The sequence below is a fragment of the Arachis hypogaea genome, chromosome 2 (genome assembly GCF_003086295.3).
Source record: "Arachis hypogaea cultivar Tifrunner chromosome 2, arahy.Tifrunner.gnm2.J5K5, whole genome shotgun sequence".
Taxonomy (NCBI): Eukaryota; Viridiplantae; Streptophyta; class Magnoliopsida; order Fabales; family Fabaceae; genus Arachis; species Arachis hypogaea.
Genome location: NC_092037.1, coordinates 102,049,367 through 102,066,158, shown reverse-complemented (window position 1 = coordinate 102,066,158; position 16,792 = coordinate 102,049,367). Strand labels below are relative to the sequence as shown.

At 27.6% G+C, this 16,792-nt stretch overlaps 2 protein-coding genes across 3 annotated transcripts; both read left to right on the top strand.

Annotated features, from left to right (window-relative positions):
• Window positions 1–4,223: 4,223 nt before the first annotated feature.
• On the top strand, window positions 4,224–6,701 carry LOC112758867 (fructose-bisphosphate aldolase 8, cytosolic-like). The gene is made up of 4 exons (XM_025807656.3): window positions 4,224–4,381; window positions 4,692–4,919; window positions 5,385–5,984; window positions 6,229–6,701. Exons 1-4 carry the CDS (start codon window positions 4,354–4,356, stop codon window positions 6,444–6,446), a joined length of 1,074 nt encoding a protein of 357 aa, XP_025663441.1. The 5' UTR covers window positions 4,224–4,353; the 3' UTR covers window positions 6,447–6,701.
• A 618-nt stretch (window positions 6,702–7,319) lies between these two features.
• LOC112758857 (metacaspase-1-like) lies at window positions 7,320–11,001 on the top strand. Of its 2 annotated transcripts, none has more exons than XR_011867671.1 (5): window positions 7,320–8,036; window positions 8,253–8,589; window positions 8,937–9,058; window positions 9,630–9,833; window positions 10,687–11,001. XR_011867671.1 is itself a non-coding variant. In XM_025807638.3 (5 exons), exons 1-5 carry the CDS (start codon window positions 7,574–7,576, stop codon window positions 10,744–10,746), a joined length of 1,182 nt encoding a protein of 393 aa, XP_025663423.1. In that variant the 5' UTR covers window positions 7,320–7,573; the 3' UTR covers window positions 10,747–11,001. The 2 variants fall into 2 exon arrangements, 1 of the variants encoding a protein (XP_025663423.1); XM_025807638.3 differs by having other exon boundaries at window positions 8,937–9,054.
• The last annotated feature ends 5,791 nt before the right edge of the window (window positions 11,002–16,792 follow it).

Below are 16,792 nucleotides of genomic sequence, written 5' to 3'. Positions count from 1 at the left end.
GGGGAATATAAATAATAAAAAGTATGCAATAAAAATCTTATTAGATGCTCTCCCAATAATAATAAATAAAAAAATATAAATATTTAAAAGTATGTGGATGATTTAATAAGAGTGAAGTCTACTACTACTATATCTATGGGACCATCAAGAAATAAAAATGCATGTTACTTTTTTGAGCTATTACTATAGATGATTATTTTACTTCCAAAATTTTTAAAGTGTGAAACTTGGATTCTTCTTTTTTCTTTTTTTCCCCCTTTAATGTGCATTTAGTTTTCTTTCATTATAATTTTTTCATTAATTGATAATATATAACCAACAAACTATAACTCAAATTACATCATCTTTTCATTCTCAAAAAAAAAAAAATATAACGTAATAATTCCACCTAATCATTATTCACAATTCAAACTAGATATTAACAAGGATAATATTTAAAAATGAATATTAATTATTAAGAATGGAGATATAAAAATATTTAGCAAAATATATAGTTAGAGTAAAATATTTATATTAATTTTCTCTATCAGGGGCGGAGCTTATATTAGTTAAGACAAGGGAGTCATGCCCCCAAATTTTTGTTAAAAAAATTAGTAGTACTTTTTAAAAAATAGTTCAATTGGCTCAAATATTTTACAATGACTTAAAATACCAAAATTCAATCTTCATCTCTTACTTCTATTGCATAATAGTTTTTAGTTTAAAATATTCAAACCTTGTTGGATTTGAACTGAACTGAGTGTATTCGTATTTCGCAACTCTCTATTAAATAAGCAACAATTCCTCTATTTTTGAATTCAAATATAAAAAATTAGGTATTTTTTATTTATATAATTTAATATTATTTTATATTTTACTGTTTATTTAATTTAATTTTTTATATGATAAAAAATATTAGAATATTCAATAAATATTTATATTATTGTATTTGTATAAATTGATAAAAAAAATTAATAAATATTATAAATTTTAATATTTATTCTTCTAACTTCTTTTTTACATATTTTACAGGATATATATTCAAATTTTTATATAAAATAATCATGAAAAATTAAGAAATTGATGTATTTTTAAGAGGAAGGCTATAATATTCAAGAAGGAAAACATATAACTTTTACAATATCAACACTTATAGACAGTTCTTCTACTTTAATGAATCACGAAAAAAGTGAGATATAACCTTCAAAAATTTAAAGTATTGCATATGATGAGTTCAAAGAAGCACATTCATGATTAACTAGCATCTATTTTCAACATTTTTCTTCAATTTAAAAGAATACACCAATAACATCAACTGACTTTGGCCATATATACATACGGTAGAATTTTAAGTATACCGAAAACATCGGTCTTTCAGTTATTTTAACCGTTGATCTGAATTATAAAAAATATATATAATATATATTAATTGAAATCAACGGTTAAAACAATTAGAATACCAGTGTTTTCAATACACTTGAAATTTTTTCAATACATTATTATACATACTTAGATGGAGCGTCTCATAATTTCAGTGTAAAAAAAAACCCACCATTTTATTATTTATCTGTGTGAAGGACACAGGGAATAGCTAGGCCATTGTCATTTTCATGGGGGGTCCAAAATGGAGCTACAAAACAAGAAATAATTAAAGATGACCAAAGTCAATGAATAAAAAATATATAAAAAAATTATATTAACTCTTCAAAGGATAAGTGTGTGAAAAGGAGAAGAGCACAAACATGCAAATATTGTACATGTTGTGATCTTGTGGAAGTTCAAGAAGCACCAATATGGCAATATTCTATATTTGGATTGATGACAGCTGTTTTTTTTTTTAAATGTTTTCAATATTTTGTTTCAACCCTTATGTAATGATTGAAATATATTAATCAAATTAATAGAAATTAGATTTATAGAGTTTTAGAAAATTATATTAAAAATAAATATTATAATCTTTGAACGAGTTAATTAACAATAATGATCAGTAAATCTTATCATCTTTTTTATTCATAAATGAAATATATATCTACCGTCGACAAGAAAATATCTTTTTGATGATGTTATTATTATCATTTTAAGTTTAACATTAAGATAAAAAAAATTATTGATAATAATCAAGTTAGATTTTAGAAGTAGACGATTTTGAATTTTATTAAATCCTAAAAAATAATTTCATTATAAATAGTACTTTTTAATTAAAATAATGTTATCTATATATGAATGAAAATATGCTAAAGAAAACAAGAGGAAAGAAAAAAAAAATCAATATTAATTCGCAAAGCTAGAAACCTTGATGCTAAGATTTTGATTTATTATGTGCGAAATAAGTATGATGAACATTAAGACAGCAACTATATCCAAATAATTAGATATTTATGTGAGGTTATGTCTTTTGAGTTTTGAGTTGTGATCCAAACTGAAAGCATTAATAAGAAGTGGGACAGCTGATTATTAAATGTTCAATTAGGGATATATTCTCTTTAATAAAGTTCTTTATATATAACCAATTTAAGTTGGTCGAGTGGTCAATTTAATCGGCTTCTTAAGTAAGTGTTGGGGGTTCGAATTTTACCTTGTGCATGCAGTAATCTATTGGCCGGTGACAGACTCTTAAATAGAACTCAGATCCATAGCAAATTAATCCTTAACCTATCGAATTAGAGAAAAAAAAATTCTTTATATATAATATCCTTATCCCCCCACAGCCTCATATATATGCAAGAAGTGTTTACTTTTTTTGATACATGTATGACTTTACTTTAGTCCTCTATCTGTTATGTTTAAATTTGAAAAACTCGTGAAACCATGCAATGTATTTTTCACATAACATTATTAGCTTTAGTACTTTGTTTATAAAAAATTATTAAATTTGTGAGTTTATATATATGTATGTAGGATTTCAGCTTAATTACCTAGGGAAGAGAACGAGTTTTTTTTTCTGTGTATTGGGAAAAGGATTATTTATGATAAATTATATTTTGATGGAAATTATTATTATTTTTTTGTCTAGTATTCTTTTTTTTTTACACTATCTCTCAATCCGACAGATTAATAATTAATTTGTCGTAGATTTGAGTTCTATTTAAAAATCTATCATATTACCAGCTAATTGATTACTATATACACAAAATAAAATTCGAATTCTCGACACTTATTTAAATGGGTGAGTGAGTTTATTACTTTATCGATTTATGTTTACTTTTGGTCTGCTAATTATTAACATTTTTAGTGCTCAATACCAAATAATGTTATTATTGGGCCTAAATTACCACTAGGATCCAACTTATTCAAGCCCATCTCATTCCATCAATTTTAATTTCACCGACCCTCGTTTGACCATAAATTCATAAATCTCTATCATATAAACTTGAATTATTAATTAAACATATGTACATGCCTTTTTTCTCACATGAAATTTAATAGCTTGATAAATGTGACTAATCTGGAAGTTCAATTCAAGTGTATTTGAGGCCATCCGTCCATATACATTATTTTTTTTTCTTTGGTCATGATTTATATTCTATATTGCAACGTTGAATGATAGATTTAAAGAGTAGAAATACCAGTTATATATATATAAATTTATTATTAGTGCTTTTTTGTTATATAATGTAAGAATCCAAATATAAAGTTCTAACTTCTAAGACTGCTAACTAGAATGAACAAAAAGTAAATTAAAAAAAAAATTCTGAAATCATGAATAGGTGCAAAGTGGAAAAAGAAGTAAATACAGATCTCATTTATTTTTTCACTTTCAACTTTAATATTAGATAAAGAAGAGTGTGCTTACATAAATTATTATTGTTTTTATATATTAACTAAATTATTAGCCTTCATGATGTTGAAGTTAAAATAAGACCAGTCAACTTTGATAACTTCTTTTTTTTTCCTTTTATTCTTAATGAATGTAGTATATTTAAAATAACAAGGTGAATAGAAACTATATATGTTCCATTTATTTATTTATTTATTTAGTTCAAAATAGAAAGGGCAAAATTAATTGCAAACAAAATGGAAAGGTCCAACTTATTTTTCGCACTTAAAACCTCAAAAAAACCACAAGATCTCCCTAAACAACATCTTCTCATTTCTAGTGGCTATGTTTTTTCCCCCTTGTATATATTTATTTTTAATTTTTACTTATTTTTTGAATTTTGTGCTTTCTAATTTCTTTTACATCTATCATGCATCTTTCTTTGACTTGGCCCATTGTTCTTTACTTTTTCATTTATTAATTTATTTATATACTAACACCAATATATATATACACACACACAAACACATTACCTCTTCACTACTTCATTTTATCTGATTTTGAAACACAAACACACACAGAAATTAATAGTGCAATAATAATATAAGCCTTCAATCATGTCTGCCTTCAAGAGCAAGTACCAAGGTGCAACATTGTTCATCATCAACTCACCCTTTTTTTTTTAATCTTTACACATGCATTGTGGTGATGGATCAATTATTATTATTATTATTTCCATTTCATGGATGGTTGTTTTTGTTATATGTTACATACTTTTCTGATCCCAAATAAATTGATGAAAATTGGAGATAAGATCCGGATCTTATAGTTTAACAAGTATAATTATCCGTGACATGTACATGATAAGATTGAATTTATAACAATCTATGATATATTGTGATCCAATGATGTGACAAAAAAAATTTTGAATTGTTGTGATGAATAATAATTGTAGATGAGTTGATTGCAAATGCCACATATATTGGGACGCCGGGGAAGGGTATCCTCGCGGCGGATGAATCAACCGGCACCATCGGAAAGCGTCTATCCAGCATCAATGTTGAGAACAACGAGGCCAACCGCCGCGCCCTCCGCGAGCTCCTCTTCACGGCTCCCGGCTGCGTTCAGTGCCTCAGTGGTGTCATCATGTTTGAGGAAACTCTCTATCAAAAAACTGCTGCAGGTAATTTAAAAAAAATATATGAAATTATCTAATATTTTTTAATTATTATATTTATAGAAAGATATTTTTTAAAATCATTCACATTTAAAAAGCGCACTGTTATTTTTTTTTCTTTTATTAAATTTTGATATGTTCTTATCATGGTTGGACAATTCTGTCCTAATGAACAAAGTTGAGATTTCTGTGCAGTTATTTTTATATTAAATTGATAATTGAAAATTATTAAATAATTTAATATATTTGATTAAAGATGGAAACTCAAGTGTAGTCGACTTTAAGTGAGGTTGATAATTGAAAATCGTTAAATAATTTGACTGATTTGACTAAATTTTCATCTAACAATTTTCAATTATCCATTTTACGTGAAGTTGACTGTACTCGAGTTTTCACCTTAATTAAATTAATGTGTAACTGCTTTTAATTTTACGTGAATTTTCACTATAATTCAACAACTCTTGTGTGTAGGAAAACTGTTTGTGGAAGTATTGAAGGAAAACAAGGTACTGACTGGGATCAAAGTAGACAAAGGAACAATTGAACTTCCAGGAACAAACGGTGAAACCACAACACAAGGCTTAGACGACCTTGGTCAACGCTGCAAGAAGTACTACGAAGCCGGCGCAAGGTTTGCAAAATGGCGCGCCGTTCTCAAGATCGGCGCCAACGAGCCGACACCTCACGCCATCCACGAGAACGCCTACGGCTTGGCTCGTTACGCCGCCATATGCCAAGAGAACGGACTGGTTCCCATCGTGGAGCCGGAGATCCTCTCCGATGGCTCGCATGACATTAACAAGTGTGCTGACGTCACGGAGAGAGTTCTGGCGGCGTGTTACAAGGCCTTGAGCGACCATCATGTGCTTCTAGAAGGTACTCTCTTGAAGCCTAACATGGTGACTCCCGGTGCCGATTCGGCGAGGGTGAAGCCGGAGGTTATCGCAGAGCATACTGTTAGGGCGTTGTTGAGGACTGTGCCGGCCGCCGTTCCCGCCATCGTGTTCTTGTCTGGAGGACAGAGTGAGGAGGAAGCAACTGTTAACCTCAATGCCATGAACATGCTCAAGGGTAAGATGCCATGTTATTCTATTATGAGTAAATTTAAGTACAGTCGACTTCATGTAAAGTTAATTACTGAGAGTCGTTAGATAATTTGACTGATTTGACTAAATTTTCATCTAACGACTCTCAGTTATGAACTTCGCATGAAGTCGACTTTTTCACCATTCTATTATCACTCTTTACCCATTGAACCATATTGTATTCAATACTAGTATGTACTTACAATAGCATTCTTATTTGTGCAATAAAGGGAAGAAGCCATGGTCACTAACATTCTCTTATGGAAGAGCACTTCAGCAAAGTACTCTTAAGGCTTGGGCTGGCAAAGCAGAGAACATTCCTAAGGCACAAGCTGCATTGCTCACTAGGTGCAAGGCTAACTCACAAGCAACCATGGGAACTTACAAGGGTGATGCTAACATCGACGGCGCCTCCGAATCCCTCCATGTCAAGGACTACAAATACTAAGGCTCGTTTAGTAATTGTTTTAGAGGATAGAATTGTCTCGTTCTCTAAATAGATTTGTATTACCTAATATTTTGGTATTTCTATTTTGCAACGGCTTCTAAAAGTACCCTAAGAGAGTTTGAGTGTTAATGATAGTTTAAGAATAATAATCACTTCAGCTGCATTTGTTTGGTCAGTTTTTTAGCCTTTTTATCAGCTTGCTTTTTAAATTTTTTTCCCTTATAATGAAAAGCCCCCTTTTCTTTCTGATCTGAATTCTGAAAGTGCTGCATAAAGTTTAAGACTTTTTCCCCTTGTTTATGTATTTACATAGATTGAATTTGAATTAATTATCTTAATGATTTTTTCGTTATAATGTCAAAATTGAATATCAAATATTTGTGAACAATAGTTTAGGCCTCAATTCAGCTACAATCATATATATATATATATATATATATATATATATATATGGTCAATTCTCCTATGCTTCTTAAAATCATGACGAAATTAATGAATTCAATATTGATATATGATTTTGAAAAATGTTGTCAATGCAATTAATCTACAACAATATAGACAACTATTAGAGATATAACCATTAATGTTATATTCTTTTATCAACTTAAATTTTTAGGATAAGTGGTTTTATGATATAATATCAGAACTCTATATTCAAAATATTTAGAATTCAACCCTTAATAACTTCTAAAAATAAAAAATAGTATAAGACAAATAAATGAAAAAAGAATGCTATGCACGAATCAAATAAATCGAAAAGAAACTTTTACTTAAAAAAAATATTAAAGATATAACAATTAATAACAACAACACCTAACACCTGTATATAAAAGCACATTACAAGATCAGAAAGCTATGAATAAAAAATTCATGAATTCCTTATTCTTGATTCTTTGAAACTAGTGTCCATCCAAAGATAAACAAAACAAAACAATCAAGTCAACATATTCTCTTTCCACTAAGTGATTGCAAATTTGGAATCCTATTCTTTGAACTATTCCCATTCCCCAATTAGCTAGATTAGATGATTAATCAGAATTTCAAAGAAACTACTAATAACAAGTCACCTATCTACAAATCTTCATAGCTTCATCCAAACACAAATTGAAAGGCAATTAAAAAGAGCAATGGCAAGTAGAAATGAAAGGTGTAGCCATTGTGGAACAACATTAGTGGTTCCATCAGAGGTTCATGTCTTCAAATGTGCACTATGCCATGGAATCACACATTCTAGACCACCCTCAATAATGGGTCCATTGAGCCATGCATACAATTCTGTTTCTCATGTTGCAGATAGGTTTAGAGGCTTCATAAACACTATAACTAACAACAACAATCCGAGATTTGGTTATAACAATTATTATTATCCTCCAAATCCTTACCATCATCAATCATTAAGGCCATGTTCTTCATACCCTTCTATGATGATGACTCCAAATTCATATGGTCCAAAGAGAGCAGTGTTATGTGGAATTTGCTACCATGGAAGGAGTTATAGGCTTAGGGGATCTGTGACTGATGTAAAGTGTATGAGATATTTTCTTATGAACAAGTTTGGTTTTCCAAGTGACTCTATTCTCATGCTCACAGGTATGTATTAAGGTAGAAACTCAGGTGCAATCAACTTCACGTGAAGTTGATAATTTAGAGTCGTTAGATGAAAATTTAATTAATTCATTTAACGACTCTTAGCTATCAACTTCATGTGAAGTTGACTACACCTGAATTTTCACCGTGTATTAATATCTTTCTCACACTCTCATCATCATCAACACTCTAACATTGAACATATATACTTGGTAGCAGATGATAAGGAGGAAAGAAATCCACTAAGAATTCCAACAAGATGCAACATTGAAATGGCATTAAGGTGGTTGATTGAGGGTAGCAAGTCAGGGGACTCATTAGTGTTCTTCTTCTCAGGACATGGAACACAAGAATTGGACCTTAACATGGATGAGATTGATGGCTATGATGAAGCAATTTGCCCTCTTGATTTTGAGTACCAAGGCAAGATTCTTGATGATGAGATCAATGCCACAATTGTTAGGCCACTACCTCATGGTGCTAAACTCCATGCAATTTTTGATGCATGCCATAGTGGCACCCTTCTTGATTTGCCATTTTTTTGCAAGATAAACAGGTCAATTAATGAATTAATTAACAAAAATACTATTTGCCCACTAAAATTAGCATGAAACTCAGGTGGAGTCGACTTCACGTAAAGTTGATAGTTGAGAGCTGTTAGATGAAAATTTAGTCAAATCAGTCAAATTATCTAACGACTCTTAATTATCAACTTCACGTAAAGTCGACTAAACCTGAGTTTTTACCTAAAATCAGCTACCAACATATTTGTATATAAATACATGTAAAAATACTGGTGGCCGACTTTGGTGACTGATTTTGGTATGTATGTAGCATAGTCGATTATTTATGTCAGAACTATTTATTTTATTTATTTATTTATTTATTTGTTTGGTTTAATAGGGAAGGGTTTTATATATGGGAGGATCACAGGCGTCCAAGAATTTTTAAAGGGACAAATGGAGGGCTTGCAATTTGTATTTCAGCTTGTGATGATGGTCAAGTCTCAGTAGATACCTCTGTTAGTAATGTTTTCTTCCCTCTCTAATCTCTATAATAATCATGTGTTAATATTAACACTGAAATTACAATTTGAAGATATTATCTTATACACTCCATTTTTATGAGATTTGGGTTATACAACACCTACACACATTTTATATTTTGTAAAATATGGTTTCATAAATATAATTTTGATCGACCAATTTACATGGCCTTGTGAATACTAAAAGTTTGAACTAATCGGCCATAATATATGATATACATATTTGGTATATATTCTTGTTAAAGTTTGATTATGTTATTATAAAACAGTTTGATTATTCTGTTGGAAAAATATGTAAAGTAATATGTATAAGAATTCAATTTTAAAATCAATTTGTTTTTGTCAATATTAGTTAATTAATTTTTTTTTCATAAATTTTAAACACTACATCTTAAACTTAAACTCTATAAAAAAATGATAGTTAAAAAAAATAATTTTAACTAATTAAAAATTAATTCTATATATTTGTTCTGTTTATAAATATACAATATTGTGCAATTTACCGTAGTTTGGAGATAGAGGTTGATGGATTTATGTTTGAATTTGGATAGGCCTTAAGTGGAAGAGAAGTAACTGGTGCCTTGACTTATAGCTTGATCAAAGCAATGGAAAATAATGAACATGGATTAACATATGGTCACTTGCTCAATGCAATGCGTTCAACCATTCGTGCAACCAAAACAGGCATAGTTGGTTTAAATAATGGTCCTATTGCTTCATTGCTAAATACACTTCTTGGCCTAAAAATTACTCAGGTACGTATTATTAAATGTAAAGATTCGTTTTCATATAAAGTTGATAGTTGAAAACTGTTAGATAATAATTTAGTCAAATTTATTGTCAAATTATCTAACGGTTATCAAATATCAACTTCGTACAAAGACAACTGTAAGTGAATTTTTTATCATTATTAATTTCCCTCTCTAATATCTTTTTTTTCCCTCACACATATATACACTTTGCCATTTTTTAGATTTAGGACGGTGCTCCACCAAGCACCACAAAATTGTTTAGTGGCAGTTTGAAATTGTCACAAAATCTTTAGAAATTCGTGGATAACTTATTGTAGTGATGATAAAATTTTAGAAAGAAAACAAGTGTTATTTGTGTATATAATTAGTCATATTTAGGTGGCATTTGGTTACTCTTTTGCAACAAGAGAAAAAAATTAAGAACAAAATTATGTTTAGAGAAATAAAAAAAATGCAGAAAATGTATTTTTATCGTCTCACTGCATTTAGTTTAGAAGAAAGTGACGAAAACTCATATGTAGTTGTATTCAAGTGAAATTGATAATTAAGTATTGATAGATATTTTGACATGTTTGACTAAATTATAATATAATAATTATTAACTATATATCAACTTCACGTAAAAACAGTTGCATTGAGTTGTCACTTTAGAATAAACTAATTACTACTTTAATTTTACATGTATCACTCATAATTTAAGAATATTTTTTGTGAATTACATTATTCTTTCTTTTAAGTTTTATATTTGAAAATGTCACCAAAGGTTGTAGTTGAAGTAACATATTAAAGTTTTATATTATTTGTGTATTACATTATTCTTTCTTGTAAGTTTAATTTGGAATTTGATTATTGGTAGGTGCCGCAATTATCCTCTTCGGAGATGTTTGACATCTATGCAAAGCAATTTGTGATATGATATCGATATATGGAAATTAAAGATGGAAAATGCTACTCAAAATTTATTCATTTCATAAAATATATATTTAAAAATGTACACTTCTTCGATCATAATGTTAATTTGTTTCTTTATATGAACTACTTCACCTCCTTCCTTTTGTAATGCTCTTATCTTCTTATGGGATATCATATTATAATGACTAGGAGTTGTGTATATATATAATTTTCAAATATGTAGTATTGTTCATTGTATGTAATATTTTGTTTCTTCACTTTTTTTTTAATCAATTGTTCGTTTATTGGAAACTCATTTGTTATATGTAGATTACTAGTAGCTTATTAGAAGAAAATATATCATACAAACCAACAAAAAAAAAATTGAAGAGAATTGATAATTTTTTTTGTTTTGGTTCTCCACGGTATTCCTAACCCGACAGATCAAAGACTAATCCGTTGCGAATCGGAGCTCTATTTAAAGGTTTGCTACTGGCCGATGGATTGTTGCATGTACAAAGCGAGATTCGAACACCCACACTTGCTTAATTTTGTTCCAAAATAAATACTTTTATTGGGCTTTGACTAAACCTACCTAAACTGCAATAAGTCCTTATCATTTTTCAGAAAACCCAATCCCTTTTGTCCTAAAAGGTTTTAACACTCTTTTAAGAATAATGGGCTCTTGACAAAAAATAAAAGTATAATGGGCTTATCCTGGCCAAAAATGTGTAATGGGCCTACCCATTTTCTTCCTTTTTAACAAAATTAAAACATTAGTCTTCACTTTTCAACAAAAACAATTTCAACTCTTTTGTTACGGCCAATAACTGATTTACTCATTTACCACATATTAAAAAAATTGATAAAAAAAAATACCCCAAAAAAATTGGTAAAAAATACATGTTATTAACTTATTATATAGCATATTCAATAGTGCTTCAAAAAAAAAATATGCAAATTATAATATCGTTTTTCTTTTAACAATTTTTTTATAATTTTTTTAATATACACTATAAAAAATATGAAGTGATACAAACTGCCAAATTTAAAAGGAAAAAAAAAAGGAGTGAAATGATGAAAGTATCTGAGTCACATGTATGTGATGCCTCGGTTAACAAGTCTACAGCATGTTAATAAATTAGACTGTCATACCACACAATGAAACGTCCCTCTCAAATGTTTATATCTTCCACTGCCATTCAGAACCTGATTGCAGGCATTTTTCATTTTTTTCTATTTTTATTTTTGGGTTGTCAATTATTTTGTGAATTGTGATTAACAATGGTCCCCTTTTAGGGCCACATGCACATCATACATACTTATAAAGTATATGAATTATACACATATAATATATACTCTCTCTATATATTAAGATTTGTTATAGGTTGTTCCGGAATAATTTACATAGATAAATTTACATAAATATCTTAAATTAAATTTAGTTATATGCATGTTTTGTTTGATTCTTTATGTTAATCAATTTAAATAAATTTAATTTATACTTTTTTTTAATGTAAATCGAATAAGTTGATTTAATTTACTATGTATTTACTATATCAATAAAAATTAAATTAACTTAATTCAATTTATCATGTAAATATATGCTGTAAAAAACATAATAAATCCAATTAACTTGATTCGATTTACATAAAAAATCAAACGAGACATGTATATAATTAAATTTAGTTTAAAATATCTGTGTTTTTTTTTCTTCATTTAATTTATCTATATAAATTATCCTTGTTCTAGATGAAAAAGGAGAAAAATTCCTTTTTAATAAGATTAAAATTACATATCATTTTAGAGTCGTTGATTTTCATTTATTTATATTGATCATCACCTTAAGAGACATTATATTTTTTACATTGCTAAATCTTAGCCAAGTTGGCTCACTTCTAATTTAAAAAAAGATGTTGAACTCCTTCATTAATTTTATAAATGTTTGAAAAGATGAGTGATATAGGAGGTAGTTTATATACATAGATTGAGAAAATCTTATATATCTAGTTTTTTATTTATATATTTTTTAGTGTTAAAATTGAAGTATATATATTTACATATTTTGTATAATAATTTAAATTTGTTGTTGTAATTTGTAAAAGCTATGAAACAAACAAGCAAGTAAGTAAGGGAAGGGGCCCTTTGTATGAAAAATTGATAATGACTGCTAAATGAATATGTCTTCCAAACACAACAATGGGTTCACTTTATTCTTTATTTTATATTTTTATTATTTATTATTAATTTATTATTTGCAGGAAGCTTCTTTACTCTTTCTCAGGTACGGACATTATTGTCTGTCCACAAGCCTAAAGCATCAAGAGACATAAATAATGTGTGTGTGTATATATATGTATGTATTGCATGGTGTGGTACTTGTCTACTTAAATTGATCACCATATAATATATAAGCCTTATATATATAATGCAAGAAAAATATATTAGATGGAAGAAGAAAAAACAATCCCTCCTTTATTTTTCTTATAATAATGTCGGTATATTTTTTATTCTTAATTATGATCGAGTTGTCTCATCTAAAAATTATTAGTAGTAAATATATTAAATAGTTATATTTTAAGAAAATTATCAAGTATTTTAAGAAAATTGATTTTTCGGTAGTTTTAATTGATCATCTTAATCATATATATTTTATAATAAAGATTAACGACTATAATATCACCTTTTTTTAAAAAAATTAAATTAGTAGGAGGAGATCTATAAATAATTATTGTATTTTTAATACTTCTGTTTAAATAAGAGTATTTTTTGGATTTTATTTGAATTTTTGCATAAATTTTTCTTTTATTTTTTGCTTTATACTAAAATTCTTTTTTTTTTTGTTCAACAAACAGCAGGATCGAACTCTAAATTCTTCTATCATAAAAATTTTGATACCATATTATAATATGATTTTTTTCAAAAATTTAAACTGATAAAAATATATATAAATAATTATATCTATAACAATCACTAAACCATTAATATTCTTAAATCATCTAAAAACCTTCCTATATTCTATATAACTAATATTGTTTTCTTATTCAAGAATATTTTTACTAAGCTTAAAAGTAAGACGTATAATTTTATTTATTATAAAAGAATATAATCCAGATAATATATATAAATGGAATTTCAGATCTTTATTCATTGTACATAAATATTATGATAGCATGTTATTTCACTATGTAATAGAGACATATCTACTCTTTAGATTTTAAACTCACATGAAAATTAAGTGTTATAATATAGCAGAGTATTTTTCTCTTCTTTTTGAACAAATCTGAATTCGTCATTATTGATCTGAAAGTTCTTCCATGAATGGTCACATATATATAAAGTTCTCCAAGATCTCAAAGAAGATCTAGAAAATAAAAAAATAACCAAAATTATCTACTCTTTATTTATTATTAATTATTTTTAAATAAAAAAGTTGTTTTGTATACATATATAAATATATAAACATCTTTAATATGAGAATTTTTTAGATTTTCTTAAATTTAATATGAACATGATGTTCAAATTAAAGAAAAGCTTATTGAATGGTGAAAATTCAGGTGCAGTCGACTTCACGTAAAGTTGATAGTTGAGAGCCGTTAGTATTTAATAAGGTGGAAACTCATATGCAGTCGACTTCATATGAGTTTCCACCTTATTAAATACTTACAACTCATCATCACCCACTATTTTTTTTTCCTTCATACTATACATACATATATACATTGAACCTTATTATGTTGATCATGTTTTCATATAGTAAAGCTTGCATCAAGAAACACATATATAGAGTAAAAGGAAAGCATGGTTTTGAAATTTGGAAGTGGCATGTTAGTCTAAATTAAATGGTAGTCAAAGTAAGTAGCTAGAAATACATAAAGGACCACATACATAAATAACTGTCCAGTGTATCCCTGGAGAATTCCAATGCTGCATTGTATCCCTATTTTGGGTACATGCTATGCTATGCAATATATATGTTGCTGTTTCATGTTCATGGATCCTTGTGCACAACACTGCTAACATAGTATTCTCATTTATTTAGACACCTATCATCTATTCTACTACTCAATCACTACAATAGAATTCAATTTTAACCACAAATTTTTAGTAACTATAACATAGTAACTACTATTTGTTGTTATTACTTTACGTTATAATAGTATTTATATGTTTTTTGTGACTATTTAAAAAGTTTTTACCAATACTAAGACTTTTTAACGATAAAATATATGATGATTAATTTTTAATTATCGATAAATGTATTAATAGTTATTTTTATTATTACTAAAAATAAAATAAATAATAACTACTAAAAGTGATTTTTTTTTTTTAAAATTGTGTATCTATGTTTAGTAGCCTCAGTCAAGGAATGAAGATGATTTAAAAATTGAAATAAAATGATTGTGTAATTTTTAGCTAGTTAGTTTCTATCATACCAATTTCAAGTTAATTATTAAGTAATGGAAATAAATGTTTTTTTTGTAGTTCTCAATTTAAATTCAAAAATTGGTTAAGAACAAAAAATTTTAATAAGTTTTCTTTGAAGTAGTTGAACTTTTAATGATAATATTATTTGAATATTGATATTTAAAAATGAAAAACCTTCTTGGTTATTCCTCATCTTTAATCAACAAAAGATCGATGATATATTAAATATGATATATAAAATTAAGTTAGGTTAGTCTAGTGGTTAACATTAATTCGTTTAAACAAATGTCAGAAGTTCGAATTCTGTCTTCTGTATAGAGCAACTTTCAGCGATAAATCCTTAAATAGACTTCAATTCACAACAGATTAATTTTTAACATGTCAGACCGAGGGATATATATACAGTGAAAAACCAAAAATCTAGCTATATATCTAACATGAGTTATATATATATAGTAGTGTAGGGCTATGAATTTGATAAACCTCAGCTGGCTATATAGATTCGTCCCAATAATAATATAGCAAACTTTAATTTGCCATTTTAACTATTATGTATGATTATTTGGTGGAGCACACTCATTTCATTATGTATACTTCATTATTCAGCTTCATATGTATGTTGGTGGTTATACTTATATATACAACTCCAATTAAGGGTATAGTAGTGTTACACTCATTATTATTCTCACCATTCATATTTCCAGGTATCTATAGAAAAATTTAAGCTTACTATATATATAGCTCTAATCAAAAGTAGTGTTAGACACATTAAAACTAAAAGGACAGAAATTAGAGAAAAAGTTGGATCCATAATAATATACTTCTCCACTAATTATGTATTATTATATGAAATCATCAACTAACTCATGGTGTCTTCACAAAAAAATGTCTCAAATTTATGTATAAATTAAATAACATCATTTGTTTTTTTTTTAAGGGTAAAGTATTAATTATTTTAGTCTCTAATATTTGAACGCTCTATTTTTATCTTAAACATTTTGTTTCGTCCTATTTTAATTTTTATTTAAAATTAAAAAAAACTTTTATTATTATTATTTTATTTTTTCTTCTTATTCTGTAATTTTACTATCAAATTACTACAATCACCAACATGGCCACTATAATTATGATATTTGCAGTTATTTAAAAGAAAATTACAAGGGAGAAAATATATTTTTGGAAATAAAATCCAAACTACAGTAATAGAATAGTAAATTATTCAAAATAGAAATGAGTCCAAAAAAATATTACTCTTAAGTAAGATGAAGAAATGTAACACAATTCATCATACAGTAACATCAGCAATCCCTATACATATATAACCCCCAGCAGTTAGATAACTTGTGCTTACATAATGTGAGACCATCTCAGATGAAAAAGCCTGCCAAATTTTATTCTTAGCTTCTACTACTTCTCATGAGTCAATCACCATTCATTATTTCACTCATATATTGGTTTTATTGGCTTTACTTTATTCAGTTCCAAAGGTCAAAGCAATATTTATTTCCATTTTACCAAATAAATTCCTGCCTAATCTTTACCAATGACTATATAAAAAAATTTCAAATATGTCAATAAGTTTAGTCATTAATTTTAACCATGTATAAATTTTAGGTTTAATTATATTTGGAGGTACTATAATT

What these genes read in the sequence shown, in the direction of transcription:
- LOC112758867 (XM_025807656.3), top strand. Translation starts at nt 4,354, where the DNA reads ATGTCTGCCTTCAAGAGCAAGTACCAAG. An exon ending in CTTCAAGAGCAAGTACCAAG is followed by an intron (nt 4,382 to 4,691) that starts GTGCAACATTGT and finishes TAATAATTGTAG; the next exon opens with ATGAGTTGATTGCAAATGCC. An exon ending in TGCCATGAACATGCTCAAGG is followed by an intron (nt 5,985 to 6,228) that starts GTAAGATGCCAT and finishes TGTGCAATAAAG; the next exon opens with GGAAGAAGCCATGGTCACTA.
- LOC112758857 (XM_025807638.3), top strand. Translation starts at nt 7,574, where the DNA reads ATGGCAAGTAGAAATGAAAGGTGTAGCCATTGTGGAACAACATTAGTG. An exon ending in CTCTATTCTCATGCTCACAG is followed by an intron (nt 8,037 to 8,252) that starts GTATGTATTAAG and finishes ACTTGGTAGCAG; the next exon opens with ATGATAAGGAGGAAAGAAAT. An exon ending in TTTTTTTGCAAGATAAACAG is followed by an intron (nt 8,590 to 8,936) that starts GTCAATTAATGA and finishes TTGGTTTAATAG; the next exon opens with GGAAGGGTTTTATATATGGG.